Source organism: Amborella trichopoda, chromosome 11 (assembly GCF_054954075.1).
Source record: "Amborella trichopoda isolate Santa Cruz 75 chromosome 11, AtrichopodaSantaCruz75HAP2 v2.0, whole genome shotgun sequence".
Taxonomy (NCBI): Eukaryota; Viridiplantae; Streptophyta; class Magnoliopsida; order Amborellales; family Amborellaceae; genus Amborella; species Amborella trichopoda.
This window is the reverse complement of record NC_142346.1, coordinates 1,372,125-1,394,103: the sequence shown is the minus strand read 5'-3', so window position 1 is coordinate 1,394,103 and position 21,979 is coordinate 1,372,125. Positions and strand designations below refer to the sequence as shown.

Genomic DNA, 21,979 nt, shown 5'->3' with positions numbered 1-21,979 from the left:
CTTTAAATTTCAAAATGGATGGTTGTAAGAGTGTTATTGAAATTATTAAAAATAATTTCCCCCAATAACACAAGTCAAATGACCAAGATATTTTTGTTTCTTTAGGGTTTCAACTATTTTATCATGTGTTTGGAACACATAATACATAAGAGTATTTTAATCATTCGACTCAAGTTGAGCTAAACAAGGAATCATCTCTATTTATTTGGGTTTCAAACCCAAACATGTGTTTTTCCAAATGGCATGTAAATAAGTGGTCCATTTTAAAAACTAACTGTCCAAATGTTTTTTTGAAAGAATTATTACTTTTAATTTTTAAAATTTATTTATTTATTCATATTCATGATCTCCATGTTAGAGATTATATGTTCTTGAAAATTAAGTCAAAAAATCCATCTCAAAAATAGATTTTTAAGAGGAAACTCATTTCTACATAGACTCATCGAAACCGTATCTTTTTAATAATAGGACAATTATACAAAGAGACTATTTACTTTTGGTTTAAGAAGGTCATAGTCACTCTTGTCCGTTAGATACTTTCTCTCTCTAAAATTTAATATAATTTCTTTCTAAAATTTTAAAATACTTTCTCTCTCTAAAATTAGAATTTGAGATAGTCTCCCTCTATTAAAATTTTGAAATAGTTTTTCTCTCTAAATAATTTCAGATAGTTTCGCTCTAAAATATGATATAGTTTATCTTTCTAATTAATTTCAGGTAGTTTCTCTCTCTAAAATATGTATAGTTTCTCTCTCTAAAATTTTAAGGTACTTTGTCCACCTAAAACATAGAAATTGAGATAGTTTATTTCTAAAAATTTTGAGATAGTTTCTCTCTCTAAGAAATTTTAGGTACTCTCTTACTCTAAAATTTGATATAGGTACTCTCTCTAAAATTTTAATATGCTCTCTGTCTAAAACTTTAATTTTGAGTTAGTTTCTCTCTTTAAAATTTTCAGGTAGTTTATTTATCCAAAATTTTAATTTACTCTCTTTTTCTAAAACCTAAAATTTGAGATAGTTTCACTATCTAAAAATTTTGAAATAGTTTCTCTGTCTAAAATTTTTGAGATAGTTTCTCTCTTAAAGTTTTAGATACTTTCTCTCTAAAATTTGATGTAGTTTCTCTCTCTAAGAAATTAAGATAGTTTCTCTCTCAAAAATTTAATATTTGAGATAGTTTCTCTTTATAAAATTTTTTAGATAGTTTCTCTCTCTAAAATATGATATAATTTCTCTCTAAAAAATCAAGGTGTTTTTTTGCTGAAGTGCATTCATTGGTTTACTATTTTACACGTAGTTTTCTTCGCAGCTACCACTCTGCCCTGTAGTTTTCTTCTTTTCAACCTAGGGGTAGACCTGAGAGGAAAAATAGTATAACTGGGGAACACTTGGAACCCGTAAAGCAGTCTGTTAAAAGAACTCTTCTTGTCTTGAGGAGCCTTCGTCAAAGCATTATTTGTTGACGGTTTTGACGTTGCTAGGGAGAGGTTGGAAGAGGCGAGCGTTCTATTAGGAAACTCTTTTCAACGGAAAAGACCGGAGCCAATGGCTAAAGGGTGATATTAGAGTGATGGAACTTCATCTTCGAGCGGTTGTTCCGACTTCGCCGCCAGGATGCCAAAGATGCTACTTTCTCTATCTAAAACTTAAAATTTGTTTTTTTAAAAAATTTGATATAGTTTCTCTCTCTAAGAAATTTCAGGTACTTTTTCACTCTAAAAGTTGACATAGTTACTCTTTCAAAAAATTTAAGATGTTTTCTCCCTTTGAAACTTTAATTTTGAGTTAGTTTCTCTCTCTTAAACTTTAGTCTTGAGCTAGTTTCTTGTTTTAAAACTTTCAGGTAGTTTATTTCGCTAAAATTTTAAGATACTTTCTCTCTCTAAACCTTAAAATTTGAGATAGTTATGCTATCTAAAAAATTTGAAATAATTTTTCTCTCTAAAAATTTCAGATACTGTTTATACTCGAAATTACGAGTAGGGGACTACATCAAGCCTTGATTTCAGATGCAAACAAATCGATAAGTTGGTAGAATATGAGTCTCATCAAATTATGTTCCAAGGGAGAATCGGGTTTTAAGACCTTATCCATATCAGATCGCCGACAAAGCCAATTTCCCAACTATCTTAATCTTGGAACTTAACCAAGAAGGTTTCGAAAGGGGCTCGTAGGTAAAAAAGAAATTTTTAGGAAAATAGATATAAAGAAAGAATAAAAGAAAAAAACCACAGATAAGTAGCAAAACTAAAAGGATGCAATTAAACATGAGTAATGAATCTAACTATTAGATGCAAGAAAAACAATAAATTAAACAACATGAAGGTAAAGAAATATGACTAATCTAAACATGCATAACATAAAATGAAAGAAAGTGATATTACTATGGAGATGCAGGCTTGGTTGCGAAAAAAGGTGAGGATAAGACCCCCATTGATGAGACAGAGAGATATAAGTGTAAAATGCGAGTACAGATAAAAATACCACATGAGGAACAATAAAATAGAAGAAAGGAAAATGAAAGATGACCTAATACTAATACATGTGCATCAAGAATAATAAGAATAAGTAAAAGAAAGAAATAAAAGGAAAGAGCATGAAGGAGAGGGTTAAGATGAAAGAGATAGAGAGAAATAAGAAATAGTTCATAAATGGGAAAGAGAATAATAGATAGATACAAATCCCTAATAGAAAATAAAGAGGATAAAGAACGGTAAATAATCAATAAGAGGAAGAGAGAGATTAAGCTATTGAATACAACCTAAAGGAAAAAAGAAAATAAACATAAGGGAGGGTAAGGGATGAGAGATATGGATAAATCCAAACTATCAACAAAAGATGGATAAAAGACAAAAAAGATAGATGTAACTATAAGAGAATGAAAAAGACTAATCTATTAAACAAAATATAAGGGAAAATGTAGAATAAATGGAAAAGAGAATGGATGGTGAGAATGACGAAGAAGACAGGATTCAAACCATAAGGTACAATGAAAGAGAATAGATTAAAATGAAAAGCCCCTAACTAAGAAAGAATATCATAACCAATACGCCTCAAGTTAGAACATATGAGAGATGAGAGAGATCTACATTTACATGAATGAGAGGGTGGAAAAAGAGTAATCACAAAACATCAAAGAAATGGGTGAAACAAGGCATGAAAATACTATTAACAAATAAAAAAAAAATTAAGAATCCAAGCGAAGATAGAGAATCTATACTAGTAAGAGGGAGAGAACAAGGAGAAACATCAATATGACAAACCAAGAAGAATACCTACTATAAAAGGAAAAAAGATCCTTATTTAATGAATAAGAGGATGGAGAGAGGGATCAACCCCATCACTACTAATAATAAAGAGAGGAAGAGGAATAGACACAAAGATACTTAGAAATAAATACTTCTCAAGAAAGGAATGAAAACTACTTAGTGGAGAATGACAAATAAAAAAATTTGTTGAAAAGAGGAGTCTTATACCATTAATCAAAGAGATAAAGAAAGATAATGAATATAACAACAAAAGGAATAAATATAAACTAACAAAGGGCGTTGGGTTTCGTGATAGCTAAATTATTAAATCCATATTTTCAAAGTTATTATGGTAAAAAGAAAAAAAACTTTCTTGGGAAGGAAGAAAGTGAAATCTATATAACGAAATCAAAGAGGACATAATACCCATCCTTTTAGAGTCATCCCTTTGTGGGTTATAAGAATGGATTTCCAATATAGATATGGGTTTCCAAGAGAGAGAAACATAGCTTTCGAGAGAGAAACGTATTCTCATGAGTTTTGAACTAGTTAACTTTCACTTCTAGAGAGATAAAGTCTATCGGTTGCTCTTGATATTATATTTTCGGTAGCGGTATTACGGTAGGAAATAAGATATTAATAGACGATGTTGCTCGGTTGAAAGAACGAGTTTAGAAAGAAAGATCGATGGTGGTCTTTTACCAATGTTTACAGATAAGTATTATCTCTTGTAACCCAAAACTATAATTTTTATTGTGGTCGTAGATTTCTACTTGTTGAGGTTGTGAATGTAGCCCTATGGGGTGAACCATATAAATCTTGTGTCGTTGTCGCGTATTTTTTGTGTTTATTTTATTTCTCACACTCGATCTATAGTTGTATTCTTCTACTTCGCATTTAGTCAATCATGTACACGATCTTGGGTGGAATCCCAATCTTTGGGATTCCTGGCACCGCAAGCTAGGGGTTTCGGAGAATCATACAATAATCACTTTCTTGCTTCCCAAGAAAGTCTATTTTCATTTTACCCTTAAATCGATTGGTGAAAAATCAGTAATGGTTTATAACATTTACAGCTATTGTGCATTTATATCAATATAAACAAGCAATGAAAACTACACAATATCAAATCAAGAACATAAAATAAAAAATTCAACAACATGAAATAAAAAATTTCGCAACATTCAATCCACAAAGCACAAAGATTTAACATGGTTTGATCACAAATCGTGACCTATCTGCGGGAGAATGACGCGAGACTTTACTTACTGATTTAGGAAGATTACAAGGGCTCAAACTATAAATTTTCAGTTGTTATTTCTCATTTTAAACAGAGCCCAAAAACAATGCACTAAGAACACCCAAAAATGGGTTCTCTTTAACATTTTTTTTACTAAAACCTGGCACATAGTAAACCCACAATGGAGTTCAAGCCTTTTGCTCACTTTCTATATCTAGACAAAGTATAATAAGCCCTCAAGAGAAAACCAATTGCAGCCCAATCTCCCTATCTTTTTCTCACATTTTCTCTCTCTAAACAAAATGGTTTTAATCCCTTTAAAAGAGTAAAGTTTCTACAACACTACAACCATTGGATTAGATGCAATCTAATGGCCCAAAATAAAAGAGAAAAAAGTCAAATAAAACTCCCACATGTGTGATTTGTTTTCACACATGTAACAAAATGAAGAATGAGAATAAATATAACTAATCTAGCATAATAAATACTACCTTAAATGAGAGTGAGTGAGAGGGAGCATTAAAGGAGGTAAAAATAAGAGAGAATGAAGAAAATATGCAAATCTAGTTAAAAGAAGATAAATGCAAAGCTTATAAAAGGAAAAGATAACATTATTCAAGAATGAAGAAGAGAGCAAGATCCATACTATTAAGTTGAGAAACGAAGAAAATAAATAAATGCCTAATCAAGGGAAATGAGAACACATCATCTTGATATGGAAGAGATCCTAGGAATAAAGAGCTAAAAAGGAGAAAAGAGAGTGAATATAACTAACCTAATACCATAAATACTACATTAAATAAGAGAATCATAAAAAGGGGGGAAAATGAGAGAACAAAGGGAAAACAAGCAAATACAATTAAAAGAAGTACATACAAAGTACATGAGGAGTTAAAGGGAAAATACATCAAGAAGGAAATCATAAATATAAACCATGCATGAAATGGAATATTAAGAAAAATACATGTAAAGGAGAAAGGAGGGTAAAACGACATATGAGTCGGGCCCCCAGGCCCGACGCCCAGCATTGGCGCCGATTCAGATAGTAAATTTACACAATCAACCCGAACTTTCTCGATTCTTAACAAGGTAAGTAGAAATAGGAAAAGGGGGCCCGGAAGGTCTGATTATCGAGACCGCCTTTGGTTTGAAGTGTGGTTTAAAGGAGTTGTGTTTGTAGCTTTGGATTAAAGGGGTTTGGTAGGATGGGGATTGTTCAAAGGAGATATTCTCTCAAGCTCAAGCTTGAGTTTTAGATCAAGAAATTTTTTTGGGCATAGTCTATGCACAAAATTACTAAAATCTTGGACCTCTTCTTGAGGCAAAGGGGGCTTTTTATAAGCAAAAGGAGCCCATGATAACCTGTATCCAGTTTTGTGCGGAATTTGGGGTCATCAAAACTTTGACGCCATTTGGAATGGCACTAGCACTAGTTGAAATGACGTTATGTAATTAATGTTGTATTAATGAATGTCAATAGAAATTAAATGATTAAATGCTCATTAATGCGGGCCCTGTAAGACCTGTCAGGTTCTCGCGCTATTGGCAATGGCACTTAGCACTGTTCAAGACACTTGGCATGTCCTGATTGCCCTGATTTTGTCATCCGTAGTTCGAAGCTATTCTAACTAGCGCCAGCAACTTTCAGAATGTCGCCAGATACCAGTTGTCTAGACGCCTTGGTTATACTTGCTTCTGACCATCATCCAATAGAAAATCGACAACCTCACGCCGTACTGACAGCTGACATGTCAGTATGGGTCTGTCAAGGCGATGGGTACAGACTGACATGTCAGCCCGTCACATTAGTCACTTCCGCGGCATTGTGTCTAGGCTGTTGAAGGGCTCGGGACCTGGGGCTATTTGAAATGGCGCTAGGCTAGGTCTCTTTGATCCTATTCTGGTCTTTAAAGTGGATTTGTTTGGGCTTGCAGATGGGAGCTTGGGACTTGGCGCCAATGGGAATGGCGTCAGACCTTGGGTGCCTCGGGTCGCCTATATTGTGGCATTGGTACATCTGGTACCTTGCTGTCAGAGTTTGGGTAAGACTTTGCTGCCCATTGCGGTAACATCAGAGTCTTTCCTCTTGAATGTTTCATAATCAGGTCACTCTAGGTTTGCCTCGCCTTGTTCATTCTCTTGTAGCCCTTGGTCCAATTTGAGCAATAGGTTTGGTGGAGGCTAGGTTTATGGAGAATAGGTACTATTGGGGTGAAAGGTTCAAAATACCCGAGTAGTATACCTGAGACATTTCAATCTATCAATAACATTTCTAGTCGATATCAGGGTGTCTACAGGTACATATTATATTTAAAATTCGATATAGTTTTTATTTAAAGTTTTAATATATTTTCTTTCTCTAAAACTTAAAATTTGAGATAGTTTCTCGCTTTAAAAATATTCAAATAGTTTATCTTTCTAAAGTTTGATATAGTTTCTAATATTTAAAATTTTAATGTACTCTCTCTATAAAACTTAAAATTTGAGATAGTTAAAAGTTTTGAGATATTTCTTTCTAAAAATTTTCAAGCATAAAATTTGATGAAGTTTTTCTCTCTAAAATTTTAAGATACTTTATTTCTCTATATTTAAGATTTGAGATAGTTTCTCTCTCTAAAATCTTAAGATGTTCTCTATAACTTTAAATTTGAGATAATTTTTCTATTTAAAATTTTGAGATAGTTTATCTCTCTCAAAAAATTCATGTATTTTCTCTCTCTAAAAATTTTTATATGCTTTCTCTCTCTAAAATTTTAATATGTTTTTTTCTCTCTCTAAAATTTTAATATGTTTTTTTCTCTCTCTAAAATTTGATATAGTTTCCCTCTCTAAAATTTTAATATGATTTTGTTCTACAATACATTGGGTTGTTTCCATGAAATGTCAATTCCATCTATTTTGGTGGAATTGAGATTTCCAAAATTTAGGTCGAAAATAAATATTTAGGAATTCCAAAGAAATCTCAATTCTAATGGAAATGTTAATTCTAAGTGAACCAAATATGATTGACTGGCCTTTTCCAGAAAAAGTAACTTCTAAAAATATGAATCCAAAGAACCAAACGGGCCCTAATATTATCCCTTCCTTTGGTCACATTTGCTCCCCGTTAATAATCCATCTATTTCATTAATTCAACCTCACCCCAAAAGCTTTTAGAGATTTGTACCTGTTTTATTTATTATTATTTTGGAATTGCTATGATCTAAAATTTTTTCTATGAAAAGTTTTCTCAGAATTTTCGGGCTAGACCACCTGTTTATATAGTCATTTTAGATCAATGGTTCAAAAATAATTGATTTGGCTCGAAACTGCCTAAGTCAAATTGGAACCAGTAGGCACCCAGTCTAGTCCAAGCCCCTCCTGAACCAGGAATTGGATTTCAGTATTTATAAATCATATTAAAAAAAGTTTCATTATATTGAAGCTTAGGATTTGAATTTTCTAAACTTTTCTTGACAATTTTAAAGTTTTAAAATTACTTATATTTTTTATTTTAAATTAGGTTGAAATATCATTATTATCATTATAGTTTTTTTCCAACTATTTTGGGGTCTGCTGCACGAATATTAATATATCATTCAGTTCTATCAAGGGCAATACCTTAAGTGAGGTCATAAGTCCTCATATTTTTTCTTGTTACTTTCAACCATGTCTTGTCGAGCTAACTTTCCTAAATGTCTTAATTCAACTCATACCCATTTGACCTACCGATCTGATATTTAAAGTAGTGCACCTGACCATATAATCTTTTTGGAAAAACATATAATTAGATTATTTACTTTTAGTATAAAGAGGTCACAACTTTTTTTTTTCTCCATCAAATTTCAAATCAAACAATTGTAAGTGTACTTGTGACTAAACTCAAAGCCCAACGATAAATTGTTTAAACGTTGTGAGACACCCCAAACCATCCAATTGAACATCTAATAATTAGAATCATTTGTGACCTCGTACCAAAGTTAGATGGTCTCTTAGGATACAATCCCTAATCTTTTTGCAATTATAAACCAAATGGAGGTGAGGTCAGCTCCATGTAAAAAAAAAATGATTCGAGACTTCGCCTTCAATAGAAACGTTCAGAATCTCAAACTCTCATAGTATATAAAATGCCTAATCCTTTTTTGGCAATCCCTAGTCTTTTTGCAGACAAAATAGCACATTTTAACCGTCCGATTTTTCATCGGACTGCTCAAAGCCTTTACAGTTATTATGTAGGAAAATCATTGTGTACAGCAATTTTTTAAAGTCAATTACTCCCATATTTTCCATGAAGACCTTCATTCATGTCCTCTCCTTGTCGCTCTGAAAGCAAAGGAAGAGTTCGCATTTTTTGGATCAACCCCTAGAAGAATGGAGTTTCTCTTTCCCTTTGATCAAAATCCTAAACCTTTTTCTCTCCGCTAAGGAAAAAAAACCATCTCTGAAACCCTAATATCTCATTCCCAATCCCCACAAAGACCTAGTTTTCAATGGCCAGAATGCGCAGACAGCTCCTCAAAGAGCTCTTTCAGAAAGGCCTTTCATCTCAGAATTCGCCATTTCTAGGGTTTCGAAGGCCTGTAACCTATATGCCCCGACCTGGCGATGGAGCTCCTCGACCTGTAACCCTGATCCCAGGTGATGGCATAGGGCCCATGGTTACTGGTGCGGTGAAGCAAGTGATGGAGGCCATGCACGCCCCTGTGTATTTTGAGACATATGAGGTCCACGGAGACATGACAATGGTTCCTCCAGAGGTGATCGATTCGATAAAGAAGAACAAGGTTTGCTTGAAAGGGGGTTTGGCCACGCCAGTCGGAGGAGGAGTTAGTTCTCTGAATGTTCAGCTTCGAAAGGAGCTGGATCTCTATGCTTCTTTGGTTAATTGCTTCAACTTACCCGGGCTTCCCACCAGGCATGAGAATGTTGATATTGTGGTGATCAGGGAGAACACAGAGGGCGAGTATGCGGGGCTCGAGCATGAGGTGGTTCCAGGTGTTGTCGAGAGTCTCAAGGTATGCATAATTCTCATTCCTCTCTCTTTCTCTCTCTTAAGAAAAATGGTTTTTGCTGTGGTGGCCATGTATTTGTACTCTGGTGGTGAGATTGATGTCTCTCTCTTTTTCTTTTTTTTTTCTTGTTGGTTATATTGTTCATGTGAGTTATATGGATGCATTACTTTGCTTCGCATTTCTCCAAGAAACTAAATTGGTTCCTGAAAAAGGGCAGAACCATATTGTAGATTTTCTATCATCTTTATAGCCTGCCCATTCTTCATTTGAGAAAACAAAATTAAGTAACTTGACTTGTATTGTGATTACTATGCAGCAGCAATTGGTTCATTATTCCTTTGAACATGGTGCAGGATTATTTTAAATGGGTCTTCAGGGCATCATATGAATTGTTAGGCCACACTCAGAAACGTATGTGGGGTGGAGGATCTCATGAGGTTTTGGTGGTTTTAGATATGAAAAACTTTGTATTCATTTCCATTTTTCTTTCATGAAATCCTACTACTTTGCAATTGTTGTAGGGGATCTCTATGAATCTCATCACCATTCACCTTTAGCTTGTTTTTCAGTCAAAGGCCTTTAACTAGAGTTTGGACAAGTGGACCAATCCATGGAAAAAGTGAATTTGTGCCTATTTTCATTAAGAGTAGTGTCCTTACTATAGTTAGTTATACGTATGCCAAGATTTAGATCAGGTACATAAAGTTTTTGGGTAGGGTGTTGGTGCATCCTAGGACACACCTATTCTACTGCGATCGCCTTCCAGATTCCATTTTGAAAATGGATTTTGGATCCAAAACTTCACAGCTCTATCATCTCCACTGCCAAGGCCATGAACATGAAGAAAAGAAATCAGCCTTAAGAAATAGTTCATGTTGTACTATATTTTTGGGATCACCCATTTCAATTCTGTAAAGATTATCATATCTTTACTATTTTTGGTGCTCCAAATTCATCAATCTAAGGTAGAAATGGATTTTGCAGTGATTTAGGATGTGTTTTGGGTCCCAAAATCCTTGAAAAGCAGGGTGGACGCATGAGTAGCTAACTCACCAAACTTTTTAATATTTCATCATTAAATTGATTGAGAAGTTTGGGGGGAAGGGAAAAGACCTCCACATAGTCTTTATCGATCTAGAAGAAGCTTATGATAGAGTCCCTCGAGATTTGATTTGGTGGGTGTTGGAAAAGAAAGGAGTGTTCAGACACTACATCGATTTGGTGAGAGATATGTATGATGGAGTGCTAACTAGTGTACGAACAACTATTGGAGAGCCGAGTGAGTTTTCGGGGACAATAGGTCTACGTCAGGGGTCAGCATTGAGCCTATACCTCTCTATCGTAGTTTTGGATGACGTAACTTGGCACCTACAAGATGAGGTACTGTGAAACATGTTGTTTATGACATAGTTTTGATTGATGAGACCTGAAACAATGTCAATACAGAGTTAGAACTTTGGAGGGATGCTCTAGAATCTAAATATGCTAAAATTAGCCGGACTAAGACAAAGTATATGAAATGCAAGTTTAGTAATAATAGAGTAAAGACGAGAAAGTAGTTAAGATTGACGACCAGGAAATACTAAAAAGAGCGGACTGTGGATATCTTGAGTCAATAATCCAAGAAAATGGAGAGATTGGGGAAGATGTCACACATAGTTGGAGCTGGGTGGGCAAAGTGGAGATGTGGAACCAGAATTTTATGTGATCACCGCATACCAATGAAGTTGAAAGGCAAGTTTTATAGGATAATTGTGAGACCAGCTTTGCTCTATGGGACAGAATGTTGGGCGGTCTAAAAACAATATATCCATAGAATGAGTGTAGCGGAGATGAGGATGTTGAGATGGATGAATGGCAAGACAAGAAGGGATAGAATTTGAAATGAATACATTCGGTAAAATCTAGGTGTTGCACCAATAGACGATAAGATGACAAATAGTAGACTTAGGTGGGCTGGCCATATGTAGTGCAGATCCAGTACAACACCTGTTAGGAGGTACAAGTTAGTTCAAGTGGAAGGCTCAATAAGGGCAAGGAGTAGACTTAAAAGGACATGGTTGGAAGTAGTGAGAAAAGATGTGGGGATTTATGGCCTCACTGAGGGTATGACCCTTAATAGAGCAGAATGGAGGACTAGAATTCATGTAGCAGACCCCAATTAGTTGGGAAAAGGTTTTGACGATGATGATGATCATCATCAATATGGGATACCATGATGCTCTTTATGTTGTCTATCCTTGCTTTGGCATTTCGTGTCATACAATAGGAACTACAATTCACACGCACGCCAATGTTAACAGGGTTTAAAAAAAAAAAAATTTCACACACATGCGCTCGTGCTCACACACTTGCACACACTTACACTTTGTAAGCTAGGGGTAATCAGCCACGCTTTTTCCAAAATATGGCCTTAAATGGAACTATAATAAAGTTATTTATTCATACTTTTTCAGGGCTATGATCCTTATAGTGCCATCCTCGGCTACTTTCTTGACTAGAATGAAATGGTGTAAAGATGCTCATTGCAAGAGACATCGTAGCTCTTTGGATAGCCATGTTAGGACATATTTTTCACAAATCACAACTAGTTGAAATGAAGCCCCCTTTTTTCATGGTGGCCAAGGACAATGTGTTATTTGGTGAATGTCTCATTGTCTCCTGGTCTTGAGCAGGTGCTAGTCTTTGCTTAATGTTGATGCTTTCCAAATTTCAATCTCTAAATTCTTTCCCATTTCAAGCCTTAAGATTCCCTTTGTAAAGCTTCTTTAGGAATTTGAACCAACTCTTTAGGGATTCACGTGATCCTTGACAACTCAGATGATCTGAAAGTATTTCCTGGCTTTCAACTCGACACTATTTTCACCAATCCTGAACCACGCCAATTATGTTAGCTTGATATGATGTTGCGACTCCCTACTTCTTGTGCGTGTCAGTGGGTAAAAAAAGTGGTTGGTGGTGAAGCAATGGTTTAGGAAGAGATCCTTCGAATATCTTCAAGTCCATTCAAGGGAGATACATATGTCTGTCATTACTAGTCATGCTGGAGTTCTCTTGGTTATTTATCCATGTGGGTCCTGCTTCTTCCAATAGAAAGTAAATGATATTATTGATCTGTCTCTCTCGCTCTCGCTCTCTCTCTCTCTCTCTCTCTCTCTCTCTCTCTCTCTCTCTCTCTCTCTCTCTCTCTCTCTCTCTTTTTCTCTCTCTCTCTCATAGTGGACTGTGAAAAAAGTTTTCCAAGTTTATTGACTTGTTATTTTTTTCACTGATGTTTTGCATCACTCTATTTTTCATTGTTCCTTCCCATTCTTAGCTGCCTTATGAACTCATGAGTTTTCTCCCGTGGTTAACATAAGTGCAATCAATATCATCTAACTTAGCTATTGATCCTTTGTTAACGTCTTGTCATTATTTCCTTGTCCAAACTCCAGCTATAGTACAAATTAAACTTATTCTGCTCAAGTACAATGCAATGGCATCCTTTTGCTTCTTTTGGATAATTGGTTTCACCATTTCACTCGCTTTAGTCGTAGTCTGGCTCAAGTATTCCAGCATTGTTTTTTCCTCCTTAACCATATTTCCTCCTAATGGATTTTCTTTGACTTCATATTAGAAATTAAATTATCTGCCAGCGCAATCGTTTTTTGCAACTTATTTCGTGTCAGGCATACATCTATTCCCTCTGTCACCCACCCTGTTTCCTGTTTGTCTCTGCAATTTTCTCTTTCTCATTATCCTTAGCACAAAAATCTGTTTATACCACTGCCTTCTCATTCCTTACCACTTGATTTGTATATGTTAGTGCACGTGCTTGTATTTGTGTGTGCAGAGTCTAGAATTTGACCCCAAGGTAAAAAATTGTCCTCCAATCACATGTATCCTACTTTTATAACTTTAGAATGGTGATGTTTTTTTTGGGGAAATTGATTAGATCATTAATTTTTAACTTGAAAAAATAATTCTCCACTCCAATTCAGAGTCTTTGGTTGTAGTCTTGGGTTAAAATTTCGTTGAGCAAGGATTCTAACTTTTATTGTCTCCATAAGCAAGTAGAGTGCTGATTTACAAGACAGTAATTCTTTACTAGGATTGAGACCTTTAAAATTTTGGGGCTGATGTTGAAAATGTGTATTATTACCAGACTAAAATGTAAATATTAACATTAATGATTTCTTTTGTAATATTTATCATTTTAAGTGTGACTTATTAAGTGATGGGTGTAAAGTTTCACTGATTGTGAATGATTGATGGTTAATATACACACCTGCATACTTGTAAATTTTTCAATCTTATTACACGCTTTTTTTTCTTTTTACTCAAAATCTTATATACAAGTTACATGATATATATTGCAGAGATGCATGCATATTGTATGTTGAAGAAGTGACTAAAGATCCAACTATTATTTCTATTATTATTATTTAAAAGGAAAGAGCCATCTAATTGCTTTTAACAGTTTCTAAAAGGACTAAGTGATTTTATAGCTGGTGATTAGAAAAAAGAACTAGTGATTTTATAGCTGGTGATTAGATATTGGTCTGATGGTTTCCTCTTTTTGTTGAAATACATGGTTTCATTAATCAACTGTCAATCATATCTTTCGAATAACATAGGCAATTGTTTTAACAACAGTTTCTATTTTATGAATAAGCAACGACCATGATTTCTGCGAACAATCTTTAACTTCCTTGAAACTTTACCGATCATTTGGTTTGCGTCCAATCTAATGGAAAATACGCTTCATTGTTTCTGAACTGCTTTCTATGAAAGTATGCACATTCTCATTGAGCAACTTTGCTAGGTGATTACCAAGTTCTGTTCAGAAAGGATTGCACAGTATGCATTTGAATATGCTTACCTCAACAACAGGAAGAAAGTAACAGCTGTGCACAAGGCCAACATTATGAAATTAGCAGATGGGCTGTTCCTTGAATCATGCCGTGAGATCGCAAAGAAGTATCCTGGAATCAAATACAATGAGATTATTGTGGACAATTGTTGTATGCAGCTCGTTTCTAAGCCAGAGCAATTTGATGTTATGGTAATTTTCTTTACTTATTCAGTATTGCTCTAATAGGTTGTTCATGGCATCATAGGACTGAATTGATCTTAAAGATTTTTCTGGAGATTTGAGTAAGGATAATTTGACTTCCTTATGATGGAATTTTGGTATTTCATTGATCACCTAGGCAAGCAACTTCCTACATATGATAATATTTAATTCATTTAAATAATTGCTGTGGTCCCTGTACGCTTAAGGTTAATGCTGTTACCTTCGTTTCACAGGATCCGTGGAATCTGTTTATTTATTTCAGGATAGTGGACAAATTTAAATTTTTCATGGCTACTTAACATCCAATATCAGTATTTGAAGTTTTGAAGAACCAACAAGGCTATATGGGCATCACATATGTCAACTTCCTGTCTGTTTCTCCACATGTTTTTGCTGGCAATCGTTATTTCTAACATAGAGCATGCTTGCTTCAGTTGCATGCTATTAGTTTATAGTGCTGGTTTGTTTTCCCAAATGCCTTTCGGAGCTTGCAACAATATGAGTAGCTCAATTTGTAATTGGTTACTCTTGTAAATTATAAAGTATACTTATGTGCAGGTTTTTCCTTTTTTAGTTTTGTTTGGAATGTTCGGGTTTTTTTTTTTTTTATGATGGTTTCTTCTCTTTTTCCTTCACATTCTGTAGCTTGGGTTTTTCAAAAAAACATTGTTAAAATGAGCAACTATGTGACATGCTCCTATGAACAATAATTTTAAAGAGAAAATGTTATGTAGGATGCCTCAGACCTTAGAGGGTTGTGAATCCACATTAACTCTTTCTTGTTGATAACTTATTTTTTCTTGACCGATATCACCCATAAGTATCCCACTAGTTTTATGTACTAATTATCGTTTTGAAATTTATAGAAAGGGTAGGGAGCTACTAAATCCCGCTTTATCAAAGCCTACAAAACCGGAAAAATAACCTTAGTGTATATCAAATCACAAAAGCTTTTTTTTTTGCATCTGAATTTATCCCCGAAGTTGAATTACCACTGCTCAGCTTTTACCTTTGACCATCCTGGTGAGTAACTCATCCTCCTCTCTTCGAAACAAAACCAATAGGAACCATGCTTCAATCTCGCTGAGAAATGTCTGATTAAGACATCACAGCAAATATGATTAAGACATTCAAAGACCAAAAAGGTATGCGTAAAATTCTGGGGAAACGTCAGCGGATGCTGGCTTATTTGTCAAAAAAAAATAAAGGACGTTATAAGAGTCAAATAGGGGACGCACATGATTAAGACATTTATTCTTTACCTAATAAGTTTAAGTTTGCGTATAGAAATCGCTGAATTGTTATTATTAATTGTTATTGCTATAGAGTTTCTTGTTAATTGTTCTATATCTATAGTTCTATAAAATAATATCTATAGAATAAGAATCTATAGTTGTTCTAGAAGATAAAGAAGATAAGATTAAGTTAAGGGTTTGTAAGGCTTTCTCGGAATTCAACGTCAATGCCAATTAAGTGGAATCCGGGACAAGTAAAGAGAATCTTCTGGTTGTATAATGAGAAATGTCTCTGGTCCACTTATTCTCAAAAAACATTTTTCTGGTCCCCCATTTAAAAAAGAAAAAAGAAAATTCTCTACCTTCATTCGTATCTCTTCTTCAGCTTCTTCTACTATCTCCTTTGTACATTTAATTCTAGCTAACTGATGTTAATGTATTACTACCCTTGTCCATGGCTTTTTTATGCATGCTTTCTGAAATTTGCAGGTTACACCAAACCTTTATGGTAATTTGGTGGCAAACACTGCAGCTGGTATTGCTGGGGGTACTGGTGTTATGCCTGGAGGTATTATCACTACTATTTTGTTCAGTCTGAAAATGAGAAACATTTACTTCTACTATTTTGCGTACCAATGTTTAGTGGTTATACTCGCATGAATTACCATATTTTCAGTGTTTTAAGTAGAAAATTTGGATGCCTGACTTAAAATTTCGGAGTGTTCTCCTGAATCCTTGCTTCTTCAATGAAACTGAAAAAAAACCACCTGTCCTGCCCAAATCAGCACCAAATGAGGACTTTTGTTTGGCCAAAACTGATTTTAAAATTTTAAAATACTGTCCATGACAATGTCTTGCCAAAAAATCATCTTTATTTAAAGGAAAAAGTTTGGTAATTTCTTATTTAGATGCGGTCTCCTTCAAAATCCATCTGAGAGTTAAAAATTTAGAGGTTCATTGTCTCAACCACCACGGTCATGAATCTGCCAAAAAAAGGGGGAATTTAAACTTTAAAATTTAATTTATTTCCAGATTCATGATCGTTGTGGGTGATATTATCAACCTGTTAAATATTTGATCCGACCTCCATCTCTAAGATGGATCTTGGAAGAAGACCACACTGGCGCACCAAAATCGTGTCCCTATTTAGAATGATGACTTTGTTTTTCCGTTTCAAATAAGAAATTTTTGTCCCAGAATTTGAATAATGGTCTTATAGCACTTCCATCTGAATTCAGGCTGTGAAATCTGCCATTTCGTACTCGAATTTTGGCCAGGAAAAAGCCCAAAACGAATGATTTAGAATCTGGAAATTTGAACAATTTCCTTGTGTGTGTATGTGTGTGTGTGTGTAGAAGGTTTATTTTAAGAATACAACACACTAATGGTGAACTTGAAATTTGTCCAGAAAAACCAAAAAATGATGATATGAAATCCAAAAATTTGAACCATTTCCTCTGTTTTTTTATATGGATTTTAGGTAATGTAGGAGCCGACCATGCAGTGTTTGAGCAAGGGGCATCAGCTGGAAATGTGGGGAATGAGAAACTAGTAGAGCAAAAGAAGGCAAACCCTGTTGCTTTGCTTTTATCATCAGCCATGATGCTAAGGCATTTACAGTTTCCATCCTTTGCTGATCGCTTGGAAACTGCGGTTAAGCGTGTGATTGAGGAGGGTAAGTATTGTACTAAGGATCTCGGTGGGACCAGCACCACCCAAGAAGTCGTCGATGCAGTCATGGATAAACTCGACTGATTCTTCCCTCTCCCTCCCTGCTGCCTTCTTGATAAACTCGACTCGTTCCTTCTCGCTCTGCCGCATCAATAAGCTCAATTGATTCTTCTCTCTCTCTCTCTCTCTCTCTCTCTCTCACACATAAATTAGCTCAATTTTAGAACACCTCATACTCAATGTTGTCCTTTCCAATTAGCTCTCTCTCTCTCTCACACACACACACATACAGACCCCTGCCACCCTGGCTGTTGATTTGCTGGCTCTTGTTTTGTTCCTTATAGTTATTTTTACCTGTGTTTTTCGTTGCCTGTGGAATGATCCTGAAATTTTCTTCAATAATTGGTACTTGGTATTTTTGGAGTGTATCTGATAATAAGGCATCATGATTCTTCGAAGGTGATTTTGCAAGTCTTGTTGCGGCTTTAATTGTGTTTGATTTTGAGAGAGAGAGAGAGCTCAACGACCGAACGTTTCTGTCAATTACAGAGTGAATGTACAAGCCTTGTTAAGAGCCAAAAATTAAATACTTTTTTATCTATTGTGACTATTGCTTATGACAATTTCATTTATACTTAGGAGTCCTTTGTGGTTTTGGGAGGATGATGCATTTTATTCTATCTTTAGCACACTAATGAAATTGGTTTGGCCTGGAGGTGCATTTAGTTCTGTTTCGTTAACAAACTGCTGTGAGATTTATTTATTTTGAACCCCACCTGTCTGAGTAAAACAGTCAATGAGCTCCAAAATCTTGTTTTTTTTTTTTTGCCTTTTTGCTTTGGTTTCATGTTTGAAACGGAAGTGTTAATGTGTTATAGTTTATATAATGTATTTGTATCCATTTAATGTTATTTTTAACATTGAAAAGTTGATATTGTGGAACCTTAGAAGACGTTGGTCTTCCAAAAGTCGAACACGCCCTAAGTGTTGCGATGATGGATAAAAGTATCCATGCAATTTCATAACCCATCAATAATGGGTTAGAAATTGTTGGAAGACAAGTGAGCTAGAGATACTATTGTTTCACTTTAAAAAGTCAGTGAGATACTGGCATTTTTTAACACTAATATTTCACTATGTATGTTGCAACTTAATCATATGCTTAAATGCCAATATCTCACTAAGTCACCTCGTAAGATGTTTATATTTTTGAATTGTGTTAAAAAATGAGTGTATCACTCGGAAACATCTTGAAATATTCCTAGTTTTGATAATCAAATCTCACCGAAGAGTCACCCCAAGAGGATCTTAGTATTGTTTTTTGTAATATGAATATCTTACACTTGGTAAATCATCTCATTGGTGTTTATGAATACTAAATTCTCATAGGGGTATCCAAAGTAAGATATTCTTATTTGAGAAACATCAACATCTTACATTAATTTTTTTATGGGAAATTTATGTAAATATCTCCTATTTTGAAAAGTATTTTATATTTTATGTTTGTCCAACTTTTCAAGAATATATCTAGTGTTTCAATTTTATCTTTTTTTTCTATTTGCCGGATTGTGTTCAAATTTTGGATGCTCATACTTCTCATTATAATACACTTTTTTAAAAATATCAAAGTAACAATTCTAAAATATCAAAATACCTTTAAAATATCTAATTATTTTTTTATATATTTCCCAGATGCATACATGTGAGAAGTACAGGGACACAAAATTTGAACTCAATCCGATCAATAGAATGAAAGAAAAAAATTAAAATGCTAGATTTGCTCTTAGAAAGTAAGGCATGAACGTTCACCCGGAAATTAAAAAAAAAAAGAAAAAAAGAAAGGCATATACACCTCATTTATTTAAAACCAAAATGCCGTAAAACGAAATTATAAAACAAGTGACCTCCTAATTTGTGGCTTTTGAAAATAGGACAAGAGAATGAATTAAGATGTTAAATAGTGAATCTTTGAGCTTGGTTCCCTAAATTTCATCACATAATTGGTGGTGGCTCTAAGATAATTTCTCTAACTTTTTTTTGGGTATTTTAGATTGGGGGACTTTCTATATGACCCCAACAATATATATGACCCCGTAACTTAGCCGTTTGATCTGAATCGAATGGCCATGATTGTTCATATCACAATGTCACGTCAAATATTGTTTTTATTTTTCATTTTTTTTCTACTGAACCTTTTTAGATGAAATTTGGGGCAACACATCATAAAAGTAGGACGAACCTGAAAAAAATAAAAATAAATATTTCCCATAAAAATAAATAACCAAAATACCCTTATAATTTTTTTAGGGGTATTTTGGTAATTTTTCATCACAAAAAATAATGTTTTTTTATGTTTATCATGTACAGCTGTGTCAGATCTATGCATGCTCCAAATTTGGATTTAAAATGATTTATAGAATAAAAATAAAAAATAAAAAACTCTTAGCCACCGGATCAAGATCTAATAATTAAGAGCAAGTTTGAGACATTATGAATCAAGCCATCTCGATCATCTACTCAGATCTGACGGCTGAGATCAGGGTGAATGGGTTCTATAGAAATATTTCCCTTTAGATTGAGCAGGTCATTCAGGCGACCAAAGTAAACGGAACAGGGTGCCGGCAGAAACGTTTGGACAAGGGGACAAAAGTCGGCGAAGACAAGGAAAATTCTCTAAAGGAAAAAGTTTATATGAAGTTGCAACCTTAAAATGTAGAACCATGGATGCATCTAAAAAATCCATCAGAAAAGTTGTTTTTATGTTTTTCAACCCTCGAGATGTATGAATATAACAAAAAAAAAAAAGACTTTGAGTCTAGTGTATCTTGCAACACATTATCTACACCATTCATCTTCAAGATTTTCATATATTTATAGATCTACTTGATTTTAACCATTTTTGGATTTTAAAAGTTTATAATTAGATATGAAAATAGATTTTCAGATAATCATAAGAATATTTTACACCAAAATTACATTTTATGATAAAATTTGAAGGCCCACCTTAATTGGATTGTTTGAGGAAAAAGTTTATGTTGCAACCTTAAAATGTAGAACTACGGATGCACCTCAAAATCCATCGAAAAAAGGTTGTTTTAATGTTGAAAAACCTTGTGATTGGTCATCTTGACATCGAGATGTATGACTATGAAAAATAAAAGGATTTTGAGTGTAAAAAATAGTGCATCTTACGACATATTATCTACACCGTCAATTTTCAAGATTTTCATATGTTTATAGATATACTTGATTTTAACCATTTTTGGAATTTAAAATTTTATAAATACATATAAAAATAGATTTGAGATAATGCTAATAATATTTTACATCAAAAATATATATTATAATAAAATTTGAAGGTGCACCGTAGTTGGATTGTTTAAGGTTGAAACCTTATGGAAACCACACCCTTCTTTAAATGGAAAAAGTTTATATAAGGTTGCAAATGGAAAAAGTTTATATAAGGTTGCAACGAAGGAAGGTGCACCTCAAAAATCCGACAGGGGAGAGTGTTCCGGCATAGGAGACCCCTCCAACTAATCATCTCAACATTGAGATGAATAGACAAAGACAAAAAAATAAAATTCGAAGTCTTAAAAATAATGCTTCTTGTAACAAGTTATCTAGACTATTTATTTTAAAGATTTTCACATATTTATTGATCTGCTCGATCCATGCCATTTTTTAAATTTTAAATTTTATAACTAAGGATAAAGTTGCAACCTTATACAAACTTCACCCTACTTAAATTGCCTTGGACTCTTTTTTCTTTTTCTTTTCCAAAACGAATATTGGTTTGATGGTTTACTCAATGTTGCCGGATTCATTTTTGGGGTTTTGTTTTGGTTTGGTGAACAAAATGAAGCAATTCGGTGCTTTGACCAATTCGGAAGAAGACTTCGGATTTTTATAAATAAAAAAATAATATATATATGTGTGTGTAAAAATAATAAAAAATAAAATAAAATTTCCAAAAAAAATATATTTTTATATGGATATTTATTTGCTTGGGCCGAAAAACAAACCCAAATTTGACTAAAGCGACATCGCCAACATAAAGAAAATAATTAAAAATTAAAAATTAAAAATTAAAAATTAAAAATTAAAAATTAAAAATTAAAAATTAAAAATTAAAAATAAAAATTTCAAAGAAATAAAAAAATAATTTTGTATAGATTTTTTTTTGCTTGGGCCGAAGAGGCTAAAGCTTCGATTGAATCTGCTAGAAGCAGTCCGAATTTGACCGAAGCTAACAGCATTGGAATTCTCTTTACTGTAGTCTAGATCTAAAATCCAAACGCTTCAACCTCTTCGGCCGAAACAAAGCAAATTTGACAACACCGGTTTTACTGTCGTAGGTGGGATTGCATATTATGAGACTATTTGCCGCTATTACGATGCGGTTACCCTTAGCCATTAGCTAAATTATGTAGAAAGAAATTTCAGCTATTAAAACGATGGCTCGTCTAGAGAGAGAGGAGACGTAGAGAGAGAGAGAACTTCATCGTGAAAATAAGGAAATTGTGATACAAAGGG

General features: G+C 34.0%; 1 protein-coding gene across 1 annotated transcript; it reads left to right on the top strand.

Moving 5' to 3' along the window:
- The first annotated feature begins 8,789 nt into the window (after positions 1–8,789).
- On the top strand, positions 8,790–18,042 carry LOC18441411 (isocitrate dehydrogenase [NAD] regulatory subunit 1, mitochondrial). The gene is made up of 4 exons (XM_006851644.4): positions 8,790–9,484; positions 14,286–14,525; positions 16,262–16,340; positions 17,253–18,042. The coding sequence occupies exons 1-4, from the start codon at positions 8,960–8,962 to the stop codon at positions 17,525–17,527; spliced, it is 1,119 nt and encodes a 372-aa protein (XP_006851706.2). The 5' UTR covers positions 8,790–8,959; the 3' UTR covers positions 17,528–18,042.
- The last annotated feature ends 3,937 nt before the right edge of the window (positions 18,043–21,979 follow it).